Source organism: Podarcis muralis, chromosome 5, assembly GCF_964188315.1.
Source record: "Podarcis muralis chromosome 5, rPodMur119.hap1.1, whole genome shotgun sequence".
NCBI lineage: Eukaryota > Metazoa > Chordata > Lepidosauria > Squamata > Lacertidae > Podarcis > Podarcis muralis.
In genome coordinates, this window is record NC_135659.1 from 93,817,155 (window position 1) to 93,838,412 (window position 21,258).

Consider the following 21,258-nt stretch of genomic DNA (forward strand, 5'->3'; position numbering starts at 1 on the left):
CAGAAACAGGGACCCTGTAGCTTTGTCGGTCTCTGAGCTTCAGCTTCCTCTCCCATTGACTTTATCTTTCCTTAGCTTCAGAGCCGCAAAGCTGATGCTTCCGATCTCAAGAGCAGCACACTGCAGCTTTTGCTTGTCTATTCCTTTTCACATTGCCAGCGGAGAATCCGAACATTCCTGCAGTGCAAACAAAGCTCCCTGCAAATACAAAAACTAAAAAGGCAGGAAGAAGAGTTCGAGCCAACTCTTCTTCCAGGCATGGTAGTTTAATAAGTGTGCAAAGATGGGATTCCCCCACTTGCAGCCTAATGTGGTTTGGCCCAGCAAAAGCTGTACCAGGTGTCTCTTCTGATCATATGGACCAGCCAAGATGTACAGTCCAGTGGTGGCCAGATGTGGTATGTCTTTCCTCCAGTTTGCTCAGTTTCATTACGAAACTGAACTCTGAAGATCAGGAGAACTTGAATTCATATTTTTCATTTCCACCAAGGCGTGCCTCCGACAAAAATCTATCCTCTTCACCTCCACCGCTCCTTGCCAGTTATTCAAACACTCCTCAACAAGACCCTTCACTCGGCCTTGTTTGGTTCTGAAGAGCTTCAGCTCATTACCCAGCCAGTGCTAAACTTCTCCAATGACTTGCCAGGAGGGACTAAGTCCATTATGTTAAGTGCCTCTATTTGCACTTTCTTTAAAGGAACACAGCTGTGTTCTCAGGAGTATATATGACAACAGATGCCGTCATGCTATGGATAAACTTTAATTGACCAGCCCCACCCCTCCCGCCCGCCCCCAAAGAGATATAGAAGATGAAGATGGCTTAGGCAAGTGATGCAACCTTGGAAGGCATCGTTGGAGCTCCCCAGGAATGGTTCATGCGCAGACATTACAGCAAACCGTTCGTAGCAGCCTTCTCCAGCATTCAGCTTTGCCCCTTCCAGGTGGATTGGAATCGGTTGAATGGGATGCGACGGATTCCTTTCCAGAGTTGTTTGGATCCTAGATCATTCCTGCCAGCCAAGGAGGTAGGAAAAGGCCCACAGTCCCCAGCAAGCAAACAATGATGAACATCCAGAGGAAAATTCTGTCAATGACCATCGCCACGTACTTCCAGTCCTCCTTCACCTGGAATGAGAGAGGGGAGAAGGAAGGACACTTACTGTACATTCAGAAAGCAGGAAGAAAGGCTGTAGGTGTTTGCCAGTTACTGGTTGGCCAAGAGGCACATAGACTTTTCTGTGTCTGTGATGGTGATGTCATCTAAGGCAGAGCTGCCACCAGAGTTGGCAGTGTGGGTAGGCAAACCCAAGGTTGGTTGGTTTTGGCCATGGGGAGCCTTGCCTTATATGACATCCTATTGATTGATTGATTGATTGATTGATTGATTTTCAAAACCACAGTTTATTCAAAAGAATCCAGGGATGGTTATCAATTAAAAAAACAACCCATTGAAAACCTTCGGACAAAAAAAGTATCAAATACAATCCATTTCTGCAAGTATGAGTGGGATGTGTGAGTTTGCATTTTGTCTGTAAGTTGCCCAGAGTGGCTGGGGAAACCCAACCAGATGGGCAGGGTATAAATGAAATCTATTATTATTATTATTATTATTATTATTATTATTATTATTATTATGACATCTTCTCTCCTATGAATCCGAGACAAGCCATAAGAGTCACTCAAAACAACTCCCTGTATAAGCACCTTTTGTTGAATGATTGCTGGATCTGCTGCCAGCTAGCAAACAGCAGCTGCCAAGTGTTGAAATATAAGACTCAAGCCTTTCTGAGATTTGGTTGCAAGTATCACCGCAGCATTATAATACACTAACAAAACAATGAGGTAAGAGGTATTCCTCCTACCACTTAAGGATTGAAATCAATAATTATTTGGAGCTTACTTATAAGGCCTGCAACCCACCTGGCACAGGGCTTTCTGAGCCACTGGTCACCCACAACTTGGGAAAATGCTTGTCAGGAGTGCGTGCAGGAGCCAGGCCCTGTGACCAGTAGGGCTTTGCAAGATTGGGGCCTTCCCAAGTTTGTTCTGGAGAGGCAAGGTGCGGCCGCACAGGTGAGGCCGCTTGGTAATTCACTGCACCTGGTAGCAAGAGCTTGGAAGTGATATAAGGTCAGCATTTCCCTTCAGCTCTTTGCCACAGCAACACGTTTCCTGCCCAGCTGCATTTGGCTCCTTGCTTCCTGATCCTTGGACCTCAGCTCCTTGACTCCTTGCCCCTCGGACCCTTGACTTTGTGACTCCCTGCTTCCTGACCCTCGGACCCCTGGCTTCTGGACTCTAGTTCCTGCTCCCACCCTGCCATCTTGCCCCCGGTCCCGAAGTCCTCAGCCGGGACTTCAATTGCCCATAGACCAGACCGTAACAATGCTGGTCTGTACACTCAACTCCAGGCCTTCAAAGAGTCTTTCCCAGGCCTACCTAGAGATGCTAGGTAGAACCTGTGACCTTCTGCATGCCAAGCAGGTGCTCTGCTCCTGAGATACCTCAAAGGTTATTCGCAAACGTTGACATGCCAGTCACCCACATTGGTGAACCTTCTGTCGCAGTGGAAAAAGTCGAGCTGTTATAGAACATATGTACCGTATTTTTCGCCCTATAGGATGCACTTTCCCCCCTCCAAAAATGAAGGGGAAATGTGTGTGTGTCCTATGGGGCGAATGCAGGCTTTCGCTGAAGCCTGGAGAGCGAGAGGGGTCGGTGCGCACTGACCCCTCTCACTCTCCAGGCTTCAGGAAGCTCTGCACAACCCTTGGGAGACCGGCGCGACTTCGAAGTCGCACCGGTCTCCCAAGGGTTGTGCAGAGCTGCCTGCATGCTGAAGCCTGGGGCGTGCTGAAGAGCGTGCCCCGAGCTTCATGCAGCTCTCTGCAACCCTAGGGAACCAGGCGCGACTTCCCACCGGGCTCCCTAGGCTTGCGGATAGCAGCCTGTTCTGGGGGCTGGGGTCAGGGGAAGCTCGGGCTTCCACCGCCCCAGCCCCGCGCCTGGGGGAAAAATAATTTTCCCCCTTTATTCCCCCCCCAAAAAAAACTAGGTGCGCTCTATGGGCCGGTGCGCCCTATGGGGCGAAAAATACGGTAATATATAACTGAATCATAGGATTATAGACTTGGAAAGAACCATGAGGGTCATTTAGTCCAACCCTCTGCAGTGTAGGAGTCTTGAACCCACAACCCTGTCTCAAGCGCTACAGAGAGAGAGAGAGAGAGAGAGAGAGAGAGAGAGAGAGAGAGAGAGAGAGATGATAGGTATAGAGATATTCCAGCCATGAAAAAGTGAAAGCATTTTTTAAAAAGAAAGAATAGTTCTACCTAGGGACATCCTGTCAGTTACATATTTCCCAGCTGTCCTTCTATACATTTAAGGAAATGCAAAAAGTTTGCAACATTGCTGTCAATCATTTAGTTCTATTGACCAAAAGTCTCTTCCCATCTAGCATTTGGTGCTTTGACTGAAGATGTTTGGCACCCCCTGGAGAATGGCCACTTCTTCCAAGCCTTCCTTACTCAAACTTGCTCAGATGTTTGTTCCAAGGAGGAACCTCAGTTCATCATCATCATTATTTTAAAAAATATTGTTTACTTATTGCATTTTTTAAAAAGATTAAAATAAAAAGCATACAGTTTAGGTTGTGCCTGAGGTAATGTGAAACTATGGCCAGTACTTCTTAATGACCATTTCTCTTTGGTGATTCAAAAGAAAGCAGATAGTTGCTATTAGCACAATAAGCCACAGATTCTGCCTATCATCGTTCAATATTGGGAGCTGCCTTTGTTTCCTAAATCTTTCTAATGAAATTTGGGAAGAGATCAGCAAGTTACTGGCTGAAATGCCTGTGTTCTATTTTTACGCACACCAAGCAGAAGAAGCGTGGGGCTTAATGGGATCTTATATCAGACAATTTTCTCAACTGCGGATACAACATTGCTCCAATAATGGAATCCTACCACATACAAGGGCGGGGGAAGCACTCATTGCCTTTTAACATTAACAACAAATACTGGGAATATTCCCATACATTCTCCATAATGTCACTGAACTATGATACTATCGACATAGATTTTCTTTCCAGCTAAGGTTTTGAGGAAACTCTCTGCAGATTTTAACATTTTATGTGGTTTTTATGGTATGATTATATGTGAAATAGTTGTAAATGGCTCTGGTAATTTTTGTGAATAGTGATACACACACACATCACCTGGGAAAGCCCAGTCGGTAGAGCATGAGACTCTTAATTTCAGGGTCATAAATTGCTCACTGAAAGGACAGGTCGTGAAGATGAGGCTCCAGTACTTTGGCCACCTCAGGAGAAGAGAAGACTCCCTGGAAAAGACCCTGATGTTGGGAAAGATGGAGGGGACAAGGAGAAGGGGACGGCAGAGGACGAGATGGTAAGACAGTGTTCTCAAAGCTACCAGCAGAGCTTTGACCAAACTGCGGGAGGCAGTGGAAGACAGGAGTGCCTGGCGTGCTCTGGTCCATGGGGTCACGAAGAGTCGGACACGACTAAACGACTAAACAACAACAACAAATTGGGCGAAAGATTCCTGCATTGCAGTGGTTTGAGCTAGATGATCCTAGTGGCTCCTTCCAACTCTACAAATAAAATCAATCAATATATCTATTGATAAATTGTGTTTGGCCTTTGGCTGTGACCTCTGTCCTGTTGGTACAGAACAAGACTTGGAATGGAGAAACCTGTAATTGCTCCAGGCTTTGTGGAGTCCTGGCTAGGCTCATGGGATGGAGCCATCATATCAACTTGGTTGAGGGCTGAGGTCAACTGCTCTGGTTCCCTGTACTATCATAAGGACACAAAGGACAGGGCCTTCTCTGTGGCGGCTTCAATGTGATAAAATGCCCTTCCAAGGGCAGTCCACCTGGCTTCATCTCAGCTCCTTTTTCCAGTGAGCAATTAAAACCTATTTTTTTTAGCATGCCTTTGAGGGTGCTGCATTTTAACAACAGTTTTCTGATGCTGCTTTTTAAAACTTTGATAACCAGTCCATGCTGTCAATTGCCTATCCAAGGAAGGTAAGGGCATCCATGGCTACAATTGATGATAGCTATATGCAACCTCCAGATTCAGGGGCAATATAGCACTGACTAGCAGCTGCTGAAGAATAACTGGGAGAGGGTTATTGACTTCATGACCTGATTGTGGGCATGTCAAATTGAGTATCTGCTGCTGGCCACTGTAGGGAACAGGACATTGGACTAAATAGATCACTGGTTTGATTGGTCAGGACTCTCTTTATATCAGTCTTCTTCTTAGTTTATTTTTAAAGTTTAGAAACATTGTGGTTGAATTGTATTTTCTACACCTCTTTAGAGTACGCCTTTGAAACCCAGAAGGGCTACAGCTCAGTGGTAGAACATCTGTCTGGCATGCATAATGTCCTAGCTTTAATCCCTTGCATCTTCAAGTAAGGCTGAGAGAGACCCAAGTCTGAATCCCTGGAGAGCCACTGCCAGCCAGAGCTTGATGAACCAGCCAAGCTTGGGATAAGGCAGTTTCCTATGTTCCCAAGTGAGACAGTAAATGGAAAGGTAAAGGGACCCCTGACCATTAGGCTGACTCTGGTGTTGCAGTGCTCATCTTGCTTTATTGGCCGAGGGAGCCGGCGTACAGCTTCCGGGTCACGTGGCCAGCATGACAAAGCCACTTCTGGCGAACCAAAGCAGTGCATGGAAACGCCATTTACCTTCCTGCCGGAGCAGTACCTATTTATCTAGTTGCACTTGACATGCTTTTGAACTGCTAGGTTGACAGGAGCAGGGACCGAGCAACGGGAGCTCACCCCGTCGCGGGGATTCGAACCGCTGACCTTCTGATCAGCAAGCCCTAGGCTCTGTGGTTTAACCCACAGTGCCACCCATGAGACAGTAAAGGATGCCCAAATTCTAAACTGGAAAGAGGGTTCAGAATTTCTTGAAACAGCTACCTGAGTTAAACTACTACGTCACCCTGGGAAGAGAGCACAAGCTATTTGTCCTCCTCTCACCCTTTAAGAAGCCCCCTCCCAAGCATTAGCCCCTGCTATCCACATAACCAGTCTTCTGATCTGTCATTCTGTCCAGCTTGACAGTTACCACAAAAGCGGCTGTGTAAAATCATCCGTCACCCTCACTTCCTACATTAATTATTACCATGCCACGGTGTTGCTGCTTCTTCAAATCTCAAAACGCCAGGAAAAATCATGTCACATCAAGATGGTGCTAACGTCCGAGTGAAGCATGTTGTGATTCTGCTATCAGCTCTTGGAATTATTTATGGCGCTTAAGTTATCTGGCAAATTCCCCTCTTTGCTCTGCTTGCAAATCGTTACCAAAAAACGTGCTCTGGTTTCTTATTTTAGGCTGTCAAGTTACAAGTGCAAAAATAGGGCAGCAGCTTAAGAACTGCCCCCTCCCCAAAGGACACAGATGAGCATAAACCCCATTTTCCAATACAGTAGTACCTTGGTTCTCAAAATCCCTTCCGGAAGTCCGTTCCAAAACCAAAGCGTTCCAAAACCAAGATGCGGTTTCCCATAGAAAGTAATGCAAAATGGATTAATCCATTCCAGACTTTCAAAAACAACCCCTAAAACAGCAATTTAACATGAATTTTACTATCTAACGAGACCATCGATCCATAAACTGAAAGCAATAAACAATGTACACAATCAATCAATCAGTAGCTGAACTGGGTTCCACACAGTCACAAAAACAAAACAAAGAAAGCCACAAAACCAATGTGAAAAAAATAGCAAAAACAGACAGACCTCAGTGTAACACTCAAAATGGAAGTATGGCACTCAAATCGGAAGCATAACACTCAAAATGGAGGACGTTCGGCTTCTGAAAAAAGTTTGCAAACCAGAACACTTACTTCCAGGTTTGCAGTGTTTGGGTTCCAAGTTGTTTTGAGTACCAAGGCATTTGAGAACCAAGGTGCCACTGTACGCAAGTTTAGAAGTGTATAATTCAAGTGAAATGCAACAGCTCTCACCGTAGTGAGGAAGACTGTGAGCAGGTGAGATTTGTGCTAGTCTCCTGCCCAGGTTCTAACTATGGATGGGCAACTTCACAGCTCTTCCAACCCTCTCTACTTGAGCTGGATAGCCCTTCTGATAAAGGACTGCCATCTATAAAGCAGGACAAAGGGCCACCCTAGTTCAAAACAATGAATTTCAGTAAGACCATATAAGCCATTCCATTCAAAGGCTCCATCACTATCACTAATACTAAGAGATCTTAAGTGGGTCCTAGTTTGTTTGAGAGTCCACTTCAAGGTCAGAACATAAGAAGAGCCTGTTGGATCAAGCCAATGAGGATATGATACCCATCTTCAAATATCTCAAGGGCTGTCACATGGAAGAGGGAACAAGCTTGTTTTCTCCTGCTCTGGAGGGTAGGACTCAAACCAATGGCTGCAAGTTACAAGAAAGGATATTCCGAATAAACATCAGGAAGATATCGCTGTGGGCCATCGATTGATAAAACTGAAGTGGTGGACTTGGCATGTCTATGACTCTAACGAGACCTGACTAAAATTTTGGCAGAATTTGGTTTCAGCTTCTTACATCCATGCTTATTTAACTTCATCAATGTCTGCATGTTTCCCCAAGAGTCAAATTAAATTAATATCAAGCCTACTAGACATGTTCTCTGGGGGGCAATTAACCCTCCCCCCGTACTTTTTAGGATGGAGAAATCAGTTCACAGAGGAGAAAAAGAGCTACTTATATTTCAAAAGAACAGCTTACAATTCAACTTGATTTGGAGGTCTGGAACTCGGCCCTTTATTCATTGTAATGAGACTTGGAGGAGCGGGGAACTGACCAGGATAAAAGTCTCTGCTTAGAAGAGAAGGAGTTTCAAAGGGTAGGTGCCACCACATTAAAGGCCTGTGAGTTTGGAATGCACCTCCTGATAAGATGGTACCTGCAGGATGCCCTTTCTGGCAGAGTGCAGTGATCAGTTGAGTATTTAAAGGGTGAGATCATCTTGGCCCCAGACTGTATGGGGCAGTGATGGCCAAACTTGGTCCACCAGCTGTTTTGGGACTACAACTCCCATCATCCCTAGCTAACAGGACCAGTGGTCAAGGATGATGGGAAGTATAGTCCCAAAACAGCTGGATGGCCAAGTTTGGCCATCAGTAGTATAGGGCTTTGCATACCAGTTCCAGCACTTTAAACATAGTTCAGTACCCAATTTGCAGCCAGTGTATCTCAACCATCTTTTACCAACAAACACTAGAACAAAAATACCTCCCTCAAGGGGTACTACATAGCGTCCTGTTGTATACATTTTTTTTCCAAATTGCTGTCCATTTCTCCGCTTCCTGTAGTTCTTTGTATAAGCAGCTTTGCACAAAATCTGGCATTCGGGAAGACTCCCCAACAAAATGGCAGATGAACAGTCTTGGTGGGCCATGGTCAGACATGCTAACAGGGGACCTGTCTTCTACATCTCAGGGGACCCCATGTTAGTTGGCATACGGAGCAGAGGGAAAGCATTTACTTTATTCGCAAGCAATTTCCTCCAAAGAAAACCCTCAATACTATTAGGAGCATAATGATGGGAGTGAGGACGGGTGGACTTGCCAGTTTCACTTTCTCATTTTTCCAGTCTCAAGTTTAATTCTCCACATTTCTATATCAGCTTGCTTTTTTATTATTATTATTCATCAGCATTTTGGTGCAAAATTCTCCTAATCTACACATTTTTTGTATGTGACGTTACCTAACAAACCCATTTTTGCAAGGCAAAGTTTTCTAATATGACGTATTTCACTATGTAATTTTCACCAATATATGCACCTATTTACAAATTTTACCCAAGCACGTGATTTTTTTGTACACTTGGCTGGAGAATTGCAAAATTCAGAAAAGTCCTGTTTTCAAAGTTTGGCTGATTTTCACTTTGTGTGTTTCAGAAAGCGTGACTTACACGTGTTCACCTTTAAATGTGAACTGAATCACTTCTCTCACCCATCTCTAGTTGAGAGTCACCAGGACTAGAACCAAGAACCTTTGGGCCTGGACTCTCCTCCAGTGAGACACAAGACTCCTGGGACAGTGATTTCCATCCACTCAGGTAACCCATTGGCCCTCCCCCACTTGGTAAGCCTATTCAAGTATCCAGGTCAAACATGAGCTTTGGGATGCTGGGTAGAGGCCATTTTGAATGAGAGACCAGAGGACCTTTAAGAGACACCAATTTATTCAGCCCAATGCGTTTTGATTACAGACTTCGTCAGGGGCAAAGCAACTCTGTATTTTCTATGTGCTCTATTGCAAAGTGATTCAGCAGAGCAAACAGAAAATAAACACTGACAAATGTTGCAATCCAAATGCAGCGGGCTGAATAAATGAGATTTTTTTGGGTGAAACTCAGAGGTCCTTTCCTGCTTCGTTACTGAACTGCTGACGTTCCCACCCTGCTCTTTCTCTGTCGTCTGGATTTCTCTCAAGCCCTTCAGCTAGGGAAGATGTTCCCCACATGTGGTTGGACTAAATCCGGATTAAGGGGTTTTCCCAGGACAGCGGAGGGTGTGTGTGCTGTGTCCCATTGGTGAAGTGGTGGTGACACTCTTTTCTGATAGGAAATGCTCTGGGGATTGGGACAAAAAATGGGGAGGGGGTCAAGGAGGGTCAGTTGCAAGGGGGGAGTGAGAAATGTCCCTATTTTCATCCGAGGAATGTTGGAGGGTATGCAGGAACAGACCCAAACAAACCCAGGTCACTAGTCCCTAGCAAATCTCAATTGCACAAGGCCATTTTTGGAACACCCTATTGCTTCCTGTCTTCTGGCTTTGTTTTTTCTTTTTAAAAACAAAAACAAAACACCTAACAACAACAAAAAACCTCAAGCACTTAATTAGAAGAACCACTTACTTTTAATACAACCACATTCCCCTTGTGGCAGTGAGGCTTCTGCGGAATACTGATCAGGAACTTAAAGACAGGCACATCCTGATAAGTGATGGCTTGTTAAATTCCCCCCTTTCAGACCAATCCTTCCTATGCATATTTATGTGAAAGTAAATCCCACTGAATTCACGGGGATTGAAAGTTAGATGAGATGAGATGATGGGAGATACGTGGCTGTATTTCCCATTTTTAAATGGAAGCTAAATGCAGCTGGGAGGGGCAGGAATTGGCTTGGATGCTCACTTAACACCTGCATACTTCCTCTTGTTGGGCAAATAGCAGTTTTGAGGCTCATTTTCTAAGGGGAAAGGGGAAACTTTCTAGGTTAAAGAAAAAATGTTAAAAACCAAGGGGAGTCCAGGTCCATGTTCACCCCATACATTCAGAGCACTGTGATACAACTTTAAACAGTCATGGCTTCCCCCAAATATTTTTGGGAGCTTAAAAGCTGTTAGGCGACCCCCATTAGTTGTTGGGGCCAAAAGGATGATCAGTTTTCACACATGCCAGTAATTAAAACGGAGAGGTGGACAGTAGCATTTATCTTGGCTCTGACATTGTTTTCTGGTTTTGACTGCAGACAAGCATCAAGGGCATCTAGGAAACTTTGGGTTGCAGCCAACTAAGTCCTACTCAAAGTAGACCTATAAAAATGAATGGAACTAAGCCAGTTATTAATGGACCTGTTCTGAGTACAACTGATATGTGGGATATAAAGCTGTTGGTCAAGTGCAACATCCCGAGAGAGGACTAACTGCCTCTATGTGGCAGGCAGTTTTGTCAGTTGAAGAAGAAGAAGAAGAAGAGTTTGGATTTGATATCCCACTTTATCTCTACTCTAAGGAGTCTCAAAGCGGTTAACAATCTCCTTTCCCTTCCTCCCCCTAAACAAACACTCTGTGAGGTGAGTGGGGCTGAGAGACTTCAGAGAAGTGTGGCTAGCCCAAGGTCACCCAGCAGCTGCATGTGGAGGAGCGGAGAGGCGAACCCGGTTCACCAGATTACAAGTCCACCGCTCTTAACCACTGCACCACACTGGCTCCACACTGGTTGGTCGGTGCTGCAAGGAGTGTTAACTGGTAACTGCTCGGATGCAGTCTTCTCATGACTCACTACTATCTAGTAAATAGTTTATCTGTTATGTAACCTAAGCCTGCCTTCAGGAACAACTCTGTAAACCTGAACCAAACTACAAGAAAGAAGATTCCACCTAAACATTAGGAAGAACTTCCTGACAGTAAGAGCTGTTCAACAGTGGAATTTGCTGCCAAGGAGTGTGGTGGAGTCTCCTTCTTTGGAGGTCTTTAAGCAGAGGCTTGACAAACATTTGTGAGGAGTGCTCTGATGGTGTTTCCTGCTTGGCAGGGGGTTGGACTCAATGGCCCTTGTGGTCTATTCCAACTCTATGATTCTATGATTCTATGAATCTGATAGTAAAGTAGTTTATGTTAATATGATTCAGATTCATGTGTGTTTTCTTTAAGAGGGACAGAAAGGGATTATCAACCAGGAAGGTATAGGACTCAAACAAGTTAGCAACCTGCTTGTCGCTGCATAGACTCAAACTGGGGATCGTTTAAACTCTGCTAAATTATATAAACATTTCCACATAATACTGGATGCTGTCTTTTTGTCCCAATAGCCTTTTGTATCCAGGCATTCTTCTTCTTTTGAAAAAGCCCAATAACCTTGCCTTTAAAGAGTCAGATGCCATCAGGCTGTTTTTATAAGGACGACATCATTTCCTGTAATGGGGGAGAAAAGCCATTTTGCAGCCAGTTAATTCTGGTGCTCAAGCATAATGGCTGCAAAGGTGCACAGGATGAATAAGCCAACTGTCCTATTTCCAGTTCAGACAAGAACATTTCATTTCCTCTCCAAATGATGGATTGCTTCCATTTATTATGCAGGACAAGACTAAACCCCCAACATTTCCAAGGGAGTTGGGAACTCAGGCTTAATGTCTGCCACTCAGATATTAGACAGGCTGTGTGTCCTCTTTGGTCCCAGTGAGCAAACACAGAGTTCAGCATCCTGAGAATCTTAGTTTTCCTTTTTTAAAAAAGAGAGAGAGACAGAGAGAAAGTTGTTTGTCCTTAAGATTGGGTCGGGAACTTGTGATCCTGCCTATGTTGCTAGACTAGACCCCACATCATTCTAGATCACTGGACATGCCAACTGGGGTTGATGGGCCACAGGTTCCCCAACACGCACCCATGCCCCAAGACAGAATGAACATAAAGTTAAGTGGTAAGTTTCATAAGCCAAGCATGTCTGGATGGGTGGTTACATGGTTTATTTATTCCTAAGAGCAGTTATGGTGTTGGAGGAGACTCTCAAGAGTCTCATGGACTGCAAGAAGATCAAACCTCTCCATTCTGAAGGAAATCAGCCCTGAGTGCTCACTGGAAGGACAGATCGTGAAGCTGAGGCTCCAGTACTTTGGCCACCTCATGAGAAGAGAAGACTCCCTGGAAAAGACCCTGATGTTGGGAAAGATGGAGGGCACAAGGAGAAGGGGACAACAGAGGATGAGATGGTTGGACAGTGTTCTTGAAGCTACCAACATGAGTTTGGCCAAACTGTGGGAGGCAATGGAAGACAGGAGAACCATGAGGACTAGATTCTTGCTTTATTTGCAGAAGAAGGGATGCAGCTCAGCAGCGGAGCACATGCTATAGGTTCTAGGTTCAATTCACGGCATCTCTAGGTAAAGTGGAGAAAGACATCTGTCTCCAGGTAATGGTAAAGGTAAAGGAAACCTGGATGGTTAAGTTTAGTCAAAGGCAACTATGGAATGTGGCACTCTTCTTGCTTTCAGGCCGAGGGAGCCAGTGTTTGTCCACAGACAGCTTTCCGGCTCATGTGGCCAGCATGACTAAAACACTACTGGCAGAACAGAACACCGTGACAGAAACCAAAGCACACGGAAATGCCGTTTACCTTTCCGCCACAGCGGTACCTATTTATCTACTTGCACTGGTGTGCTTTCGAACTGCTAGGTTGGCAGGATCTGGGACAGAGCAATGGGAGCTCACCCTGTCACGGGGATTCAAACTGCCGACCTTCTGATCAGCAAGTCCAAGAGGCTCGGTGCTTTAGACCACAACGCCACCCACATCCTCACACCTGTCTGTAACACTGGACAGCCACTGCAAAACAGAGTAGAAAACACTGAACGGTATAAACCGGCTTCTTATGTGCTTCCTAATTTGCACAATCCATACAAATTTCAGAATGTAGTTTTCTTGGGGTAAAATCTGAGTTGCATTGGTGCAAAGGGTTGACATTTTTTTGGGAGGGAAGGAAAGCATTGAGTTAATTCTGATGCAAAATATTTATACAAGCCAGCGCAGGCTTACCTGACAGAGTTCAAGTCACTTTTCTGGGGAAATTACTTTAGTCCCTGTGGCGTTGGAAGCTAGAGAAGCAATTTTCCCTTTTCAGAAGCAACCCAAGAACAAAATAAGCATTCTAATATTATAGATTCTCTCTCTTTCCCAAAATAAAGTTGATGGAAACTCAAGGCCACCGGTGGTAAGTTATTTCCCTCCAATTCGAGTCCTCACTCACACACTGGGTTGTTTGTTTGTTTGTTGTTGTTTATTCTGTTGTATTAATTGTGCAATGGGCCTGTCCTATGCAACACCAAGCGTCACGACGCGTCACACGAGGGAGAGGCATCGACAGGCTAGAAAAACAAGCACCTGAAATATTGCATTTTTCATCACCCAACCTTATGTTGCCAATTAAAGGCAGCGAAAAAAGAAGAAAGTGTGGGATCAGGGAAACAATAACAGCATAATGATTTCTTCAATAACGTTATGAAAGATATTTATGAGAAATGCGTGGCAAGATTTCCCCCAGCAAGCAAAAATTAAAAAAAAAAAACTGGAAAAGAAGAAAAATAAAAGATTGCTTCTTTTATGAGTAATCAGGGGGGAAGCAACGCAGAACAAATTCTATTGTGTGACTTCCAATGAATGGGACTAGTTCTATTATGATGATGTCTGCAAAGCGAGAACGGCAGTTGATGGATTTTCTGTTTCTTGGGTAGGAGGCTATTACTGTGTTCAGATCAAATCTGACTGGGCAGGTGGCGACTGGGCAGTTCAGGATTTCCTTAGATGAAGGGGAGCAAAGGTTTTTCATCTGAGGGTGGCATTCACCCTTGGCCAACCCCCCAGGGGTCTTATCCCTGTGGTGAGGGTTGGCAAAAGTGGTGGGGAGCCACACCCCACATACTCGCAGGCACACACACCTCACAGGGTTGTGCAAGCCACACAGACCCCAATCCTCACTCCCACTCATCGGATGATGGGGAAAGGGGAACTTTGCATCTCCATTGGGATACTGGGCTGATCAAGGACAGTGCCATGTCTACATTTTTTCTTCTACAGCCACCAAAATCAGTGGGGCCTTGGGGGACCGGGGGGGGGGGGAATCAACAGGGGAGGCCAGACCAGGCCCCCTGTCTGGTGGTTGGCCAGCCTTACCTTAAATGAAATTGTTATTCAGATGTTTGGTCAGTAAGTAGATTTCTGGTCAGTAAGTAGATTTCCCAGAGGGCTACTTTGAGAAGGGCTACCCTCTGTCTTAGGGACACGGGTGGCGCTGTGGGTTAAACCACAGAGCCTAGGACTTGCCGATCAGATGGTCGGTGGTTTGAATCCCCATGACGGGGTGAGCTCCCATTGCTCGGTCCCAGCTCAGCTCCTGCCAACCTAGCAGTTCCAAAGCACGTCAAAGTGCAAGTAGATCAATAGGTACCGCTCTGGCAGGAAGGCAAATGGCGTTTCCGTGCGCTGCTCTGGTTCTCCAGAAGCGGCTTACTCATGCTGGTCACATGACCCAGAAGCTGTACGCCAGCTCCCTTGGCCAATAAAGCAAGCTGAGCGTCGCAACCCCAGAGTCGGCCACGACTGGACCTAATGGTCAGGGGTCCCTTTACCTTTACACCCTCTGTCTTAAGGTCAAGATGCCACAGAAGTCACTTTTGCCAAACCTGTTGCTGCTGCTTCTTGACTGGCAAATGAAATGGAGCTAATAAGCATCTTTTAGTGGCCCGGATTTGGCCCAGGGACTTTCAGTTGCTAACCTGCAATTTATTTTGGCCTGGTTTAGATGATGGACTCTGCTTTCATATGCTAGTGAACATGCATGGATGGGAGGTGCAACTCTGTCAAATCTCTGTGACCCCACTATTTTAAAGGATGAAAAAGTGCAAGGTTTTAACCATTTGTTTTCTCAGTTTTGCTGAATGCTATATAGCACACTTTGGTTGTCTCGGAGTGGGGTTTACTTGCAAGTTGCTTCAAAAAAACTGAGACACAAGAAAGGAAAGGAGGGAGGAAGAACTCCTGCTTTGTGGCTGGCTGCACAACATGCACAGGATTGAATTCTCATAGCCTTTAAAAGTTTGGCCCTTTGCTATTTGTGGCAGCAATGAACCGCAGCTCACAGGGCCACATCATTCAAAGTCCACAAGGCATAGCTTTCTCCCAATTTCATTTACTGCAATCTTTGCAGCCTTCAGTGCAGTTCCAAGCAGCTCCTCACCACAGTGCTGGAAATTGTCCCAGAGTATGGTTTGAAGTGGATGTGAGGCTTTGGGTTTGGTCAGTTCCAGGATGGGTGACCACTTGGGAAACATATATAGGACTCCTTGATTTTCATGGAGGGAGAAAAGTAGGATATAAATATAAGAAGATAAAAATAGCTGGCTATATATATATACTTCATGGTCCTATCACTCACGAGGGAAGTTTGATTATTGACAGATATACAACAAAGTCCAATTTCAGTCCATATCACTTCTGCAAAAAATAAAATAAAAATCTGTGCTGCCCTGTTTCTGCATTGATCTGTGAATTCTTTTTTTAATTGGCACAAAAATATGCATTTGACTATGTATTTGAAAATGCATTTTCTCTCAAAATGTGCACTTCTGAATGTGTTTTCCCTCACAGCCTTCTCTCTCCCTCTCCCTTCCTGTATTCCTCTCTGCCTGTCAGTCATGCCATCGATCTGGACATTCAGGAGGCTTTTGAAATTAGGCCAGGGTCCCCATGCATCTCTGGGGCCAAAGGTTGCCCCCTCCACCCAAGCTCTGTTCTGAGAGGCGGAAGCTCTCCTCGATCTCTGGCAGAAGTTCTTCCCCCAGTCTCTCTGAAGCCCTTTCAACTGGAGATTGAGCCAGTTGGTTGTCTCCATACAAAGCATTTTCCCTAGCAGGGAGATCAGGGTTGGGGGAATCTCAGGTCCAGGTACTCTTCCCACACTGACTCTGCTCCACACTCACCTTGAGTGCTTTTGCCAGCCTGAGATGTATCCTTGCACTGTGATAAGGCCTCTTCTTTGCCTGGGTAGAGGATGGAGAGAGGTCTGTATGTATAGAACCCTCTGACTTTTCTGCAGTTACAACATAGCCTAGCCTACAAAGGTCAGAGTCGCATCTTTACTCCACCTGCTTCCCCCTCTGGCCCTGCCCTAAAGACAACCTGTCCTCTGACAGCTACTGTACATCCAAGCATGGGGGAAATCAACCAATAACCACCTTCTTCTGCCAGCCAAAGTCAGCTGTTTCTGATTAAGCCTGGAAATGTCCTACTCCAGCTACCGCCTCAGTGCAAAGGATGGCTTTGATAGTGCTGTGCCACTCACCTGACATCCTTTGGGCTGGAGAGGGCTGGAGAGGGGAAGGGGTTAGGCAGACACAAGGTAGGCATGGTGCAAACACATCAGCAGGATTACCAGCCCACAACCCTTGACAATGACAGACCTCAGCATATATATATTATAAACCCAAGCAACACAGGACTTCACCTCTCCTTGACGAACTTCTATCAAGGAGAATTGGGCAGTGTCAGTCATTAGCTGCTAGCCAGATTTTGGGGGGCAGTGAATGTAGCATTAAGGAGACTGCACAATCAGTGCTAGTGTTTCTGCTTCCCCGATGGAGCGATTTCCCCTCTCTTCCGCCTTGCACACTCTCCCAGGGGTGGTCCCAACCCTCCAAAGCAGAGGTGTGGGAGGCGTACGGGGAGAAAGCCCCATTGTACTAGCAAGGGGTCCTCCCACTGGCTTCCGCTAGCAGAACAGGGTAGCTGAATCCAGCCCTCCATTTCTTCTTGTTGACATCGGGCGGGAATCCGACTTTGACATTCCCAGTTTGGATCATCCCAATCAAGCAGAGAAACAATCAAGCTCAGCACAGTGTCTCAACCATCAATGGTAAGCAAGTCTGGGCGAGGTGATGGGAGCGGGGTGGTAGAGAAAGGTGGTGAAGCCCAAACTGAAATGTCATGCTCTGATTATAACTCTGTTTTGTTTTTTAGTTAGAGGAGGAGGGTTATCTTGCTATGAAGAGTGAAGATGGATTATGGAGAAGAAACCTGTACCAGTATTAGCCTGTAGAGCAGATGTTATGACGGACAGTGGTTATCACAGAGGTGGCTGTGGGAGGAGGCGTGAAGCAGCCCATAACTTTATTTAATTCCAGCATTTCTTTAAAGAATCTCCAACTTGTTTCACATTTGCTGCTACTGGTATTTTAAAATTAATATTTTTGTTAGCTTCTTAGAGGTTTGCTGTCGAGTAGGCAGTATATAAAGGGACGCGGGTGGCGCTGTGGGTTAAACCACAGAGCCTAGGGCTTGCCAATCAGAAGGTCAGTGGTTTGAATCCCTGTGACGGGGTGGGCTCCCGTTGCTCTGTCCCTGCTCCTGCCAACCTAGCAGTTTGAAAGCATGTCAAAGTGCAAGTAGATAAATAGATACCGCTCCGGCGGGAAGGTAAACGGCATTTCCGTGTGCTGCTCTGGTTCGCCAGAAGCAGCTTAGTCATGCTGGCCACATGGCCCGGAAGCTGTACGCTGGCTCCCTCGGCCAATAAAGCGAGATGAGCGCCGCAACCCCAGAGTCAGCCACGACTGGACCTAATGGTCAAGGGTCCCTTTACCTTTACCTTTAGGCAGTAAATAACATTGGTTAAATAGATACAACAAATAGCATTTTGAATAAAATTCCAAGAGTAGGTCACTGTTCTGACCCCTCCAGTACTCTTTTTAAAAAAACAAAACAAAAAAAAAACTATGCAGGGCATGGATTTGGCTAAAATTGGATTTGGCTAGATGTGGGGTAGAGTCTATGTATCTCGTTAACCTTCCCCGCCTTATAATCCAAAGCCTGGTCTGATGTATTTAAGGACGGGGGAGGGGGGAATTAGATGAATGTGTCTCCTGGAAAATCTGAAGGCCTCCTGGAAAAGCCAAGTGATCACCCCATTCTGATATAGTACTTTCTAGCAATGGGCAGGCAAAGAAGGACTCTGAGGACACTGTCGGGATTCACAGAATGCTGTGTGAGATAGTAAGTCTGCAGGCTTTGAGTTTGCTAGCTGATGGAACTGGCTGGTGCAATCAGCCTGCAATATTTTCTATGGAAGTGCTGGGTCAGAAAGACTCAGCAGTAATGTGCTGTCAGTTAATTGGCTGTCATCGGTTTAAAAGGGAAACCTGTCCAGCAGTAAGGGGGTGGTGTAGAAGAGTGTGGTCAGAGAGGGAGAGATAGAAAGATCTTCCTATTTGCCTTAAGGTGCAGCCAGGTACTCTGTTTGACTGTATGAACTGCTCGTGTATTTATAGCCTGTAGATTATTGTGTATATATAGCTCACAATAAGTATACTGTACTGCACTGAAGAACCAGGAACTCTAAGCATTTCTGCTAAAGTGTCGCGGAGAATTCACGACAGACACCAAGGCATTGTTCCAGACCCCCCTGGCTCTACTGTTCACATGTCTCTAGATCTCAACATGCCCCTGTGTTGATGTCATCAATGGTATGATGAGATTCTTGGAGACCTTGAAGTGTGCTCCACTCTTCTTACTGGGAAACTGAAGCGTAGTTTCCACCACAAAATAACTTAGCGCAGCCACTTAACTTTCTCCTAAGAACTGGACTGTGCTGCGTGGTGTTTCTTCCAAACTCAGTTGCCAGAGACACTTTTGTAAACAGTAGACAGGGGTGATAATAATCCCCTGTCTTGTTGGTGGCTTATCTATGAAGGCAAATACGGTCAAACTCAGCCTTTTCAGTTCTCTCTTTTGCCTTTTTTTTGGTTTTATCTGTTTCTTGCAAGGTGCAGGCTTTCTGTTCCCAGATAATAGCTTTAGGGATAATAGCTTTAGGGATGGCTTATTACGCTCAGCTATATTTTGGTGCTCAGTCCTACGAAAGAGTTGGGCGCCACCGATGGCCATTGAAAGCTCCTGTGCGTGGCCATTTCCAGTCATAGTGCTCAGCACTCGATGGGGCATTCCAGGTGAGCATCTGAGAACTGAGGTTTGCTCCCCCCACAATCTGATTTGCTTTCAATGGGTGTTGTCGTTCTGGCATCGCAGTCCGTTTTCCTCCTGGCCTTCTTAAAACAAAACAAAAAAACTCACGACAGCTACTGAAGCGATCACGACTAACTGCAGTGGGCTAAACATAGACATAAAGAAGCACAGAGGCAAGACCCAGCACCAGTTTCTCAGTGCTGGGGACTCTGCAGGGTCAGGCCCCAGCAGCTGGAAAGGCTGTAAATGACATGAAGCAGAAGAGGCAGGCAAGAGTGGAGTTCGTATGCCTGACAGGGAGCAAGAAGTCAGAGCTAGGGGTCATACAACTCAGAGCTGAGCAGGATACAGATGGGCTGGGCTGAGCTAGGCTGAGCAGGACAGGTGTGGGGGCAAAGCTGTCCGAGGAAGAATATGGTCCCTCGGGGGGGCATCCCAGTTGTTTTGTTAGTGGCAAGTGTCCCAGAATGAGAGAGTTCTGCAGGCCTTGGCTTGTAGCATACGCTCCAACATTTCTCCAATGAAAATAGGGACATCCCATTCCATAAGGATAATTTTACTATTAATACTCCACCTATCTTACAGGGTTGCCCCAGCTACTCTAGTTGCCTTCTAACATATAAAAAAGCATAATAAAACATTAAACATTTTTTTTTTAACGCTTCCCTACACACGATTGCCTTTAGAGGGCTTGGGGGTCAGATAACTCCATACCCTCCAACATTTCTCCAATGAAAATAGTGGCATCCTAAGGAAAAGAAGGCTGATCGCTGAAGAATCAATGCTTTTGAATTATGGTGCTGGAGGAAACTCTTGAGAGTCCCATGGACTGCAAGAAGATCAAACCTATCCATTCTGAAGGAAATCAGCCCTGAGTGCTCACTGGAAGGACAGATCCTGAAGCTGAGTCGCCAATACTTTGGCCACCTCGTGAGAAGAGAAGACTCCTTGGGAAAGACCCTGATGTTGGGAAAGATGGAGGGCACAAGGAGAAGGGGACAACAGAGGACGAGATGGTTGGACAGTGTTCTCAAAGCTACCAGCATGAGTTTGACCAAACTGCGGGAGGCAGTGGAAGACAGGAGTGCCTGGCGTACTCTGGTCCATGGGGTCACGAAGAGTCGGACACGACTAAATGACTAAACAACAACAACAAGGAAAAGTGGGACATTCCGGGATCAAATCAGAAACTGGGATGGCTTCTGTAAATCACGGATGTCCCTGGAAAATAGGGACACTTGGAGGGTCTGCCTTGGCTGTAGTTATGTGGCAGGTTACAGAATAGGAATGGCTCTTGTGAATCACCTGATCCAAGCCAGCCCCACAAGGGGTGACATGAGGCAGCAGCCTTGGGGAGTCGATTTTGTCTATCACGAAAGGGCAGCAAATTGCTCGTTATTTAATTTTGATCTTGTATTTTACCGATGAGGAGAGGAGCTGGTTAATATTTTCTGCCTCAGGTGCCAAAACAACTTCGCCAGCCTTGAGCGTCAAGTGCCTTAACTTGGGAGTGGGGCGATAAGGCGGCATATACCATTGTGCCTCAGGCAGCCAAATATCTTGAGCCAGCCCTGAACCTGCCTTTCAAGCCCAGGAAGATCCAGGTCCACAGTGTCTCTTGCCTGCCCCAAAATGCTTGCGGACCTCTCCTTTTCACCAGCATTCCTGCTGGTTCAGAAGGAGTGGGGCTCTGTATCTAATCTAAGGGGCTCTCTGTTTGAGCTCAGTGGTACTCAGCACCCAGCACTCAGTGAACAGCACAGTGTATTGCCAAGTTGAAAAAATCCAGTTGGTTAGAGTCTCAACTGAGCTACCAAAGTGAAAATGTAACATTATGGAGGTTGGGTATGAAGAGGTGAGTTTGAAGACATTCCTTTGAGATATTTCTGTTATTCCATCTCACCAGCCTTTTCAGGGACCTTATAAAAAGAGGACCCACATGACCGTGAATAAAACTCACGAATTACCCAAACTGT

The 21,258-nt window shown here is 45.8% G+C and overlaps 1 protein-coding gene across 1 annotated transcript in view; it reads right to left on the reverse strand.

Annotated features, from left to right (window-relative positions):
• Window positions 1-773: 773 nt before the first annotated feature.
• Window positions 774-21,258, reverse strand: part of CHRNA4 (cholinergic receptor nicotinic alpha 4 subunit) — an 80,942-nt gene continuing 60,457 nt past the window's right edge. Inside the window, exon 6 of the mRNA XM_028735436.2 lies at window positions 774-1,125. Coding sequence (XP_028591269.2) covers window positions 1,000-1,125 — 126 coding nt within the window. The 3' untranslated portion in view covers window positions 774-999. The remainder of the gene's footprint in view (window positions 1,126-21,258) is intronic.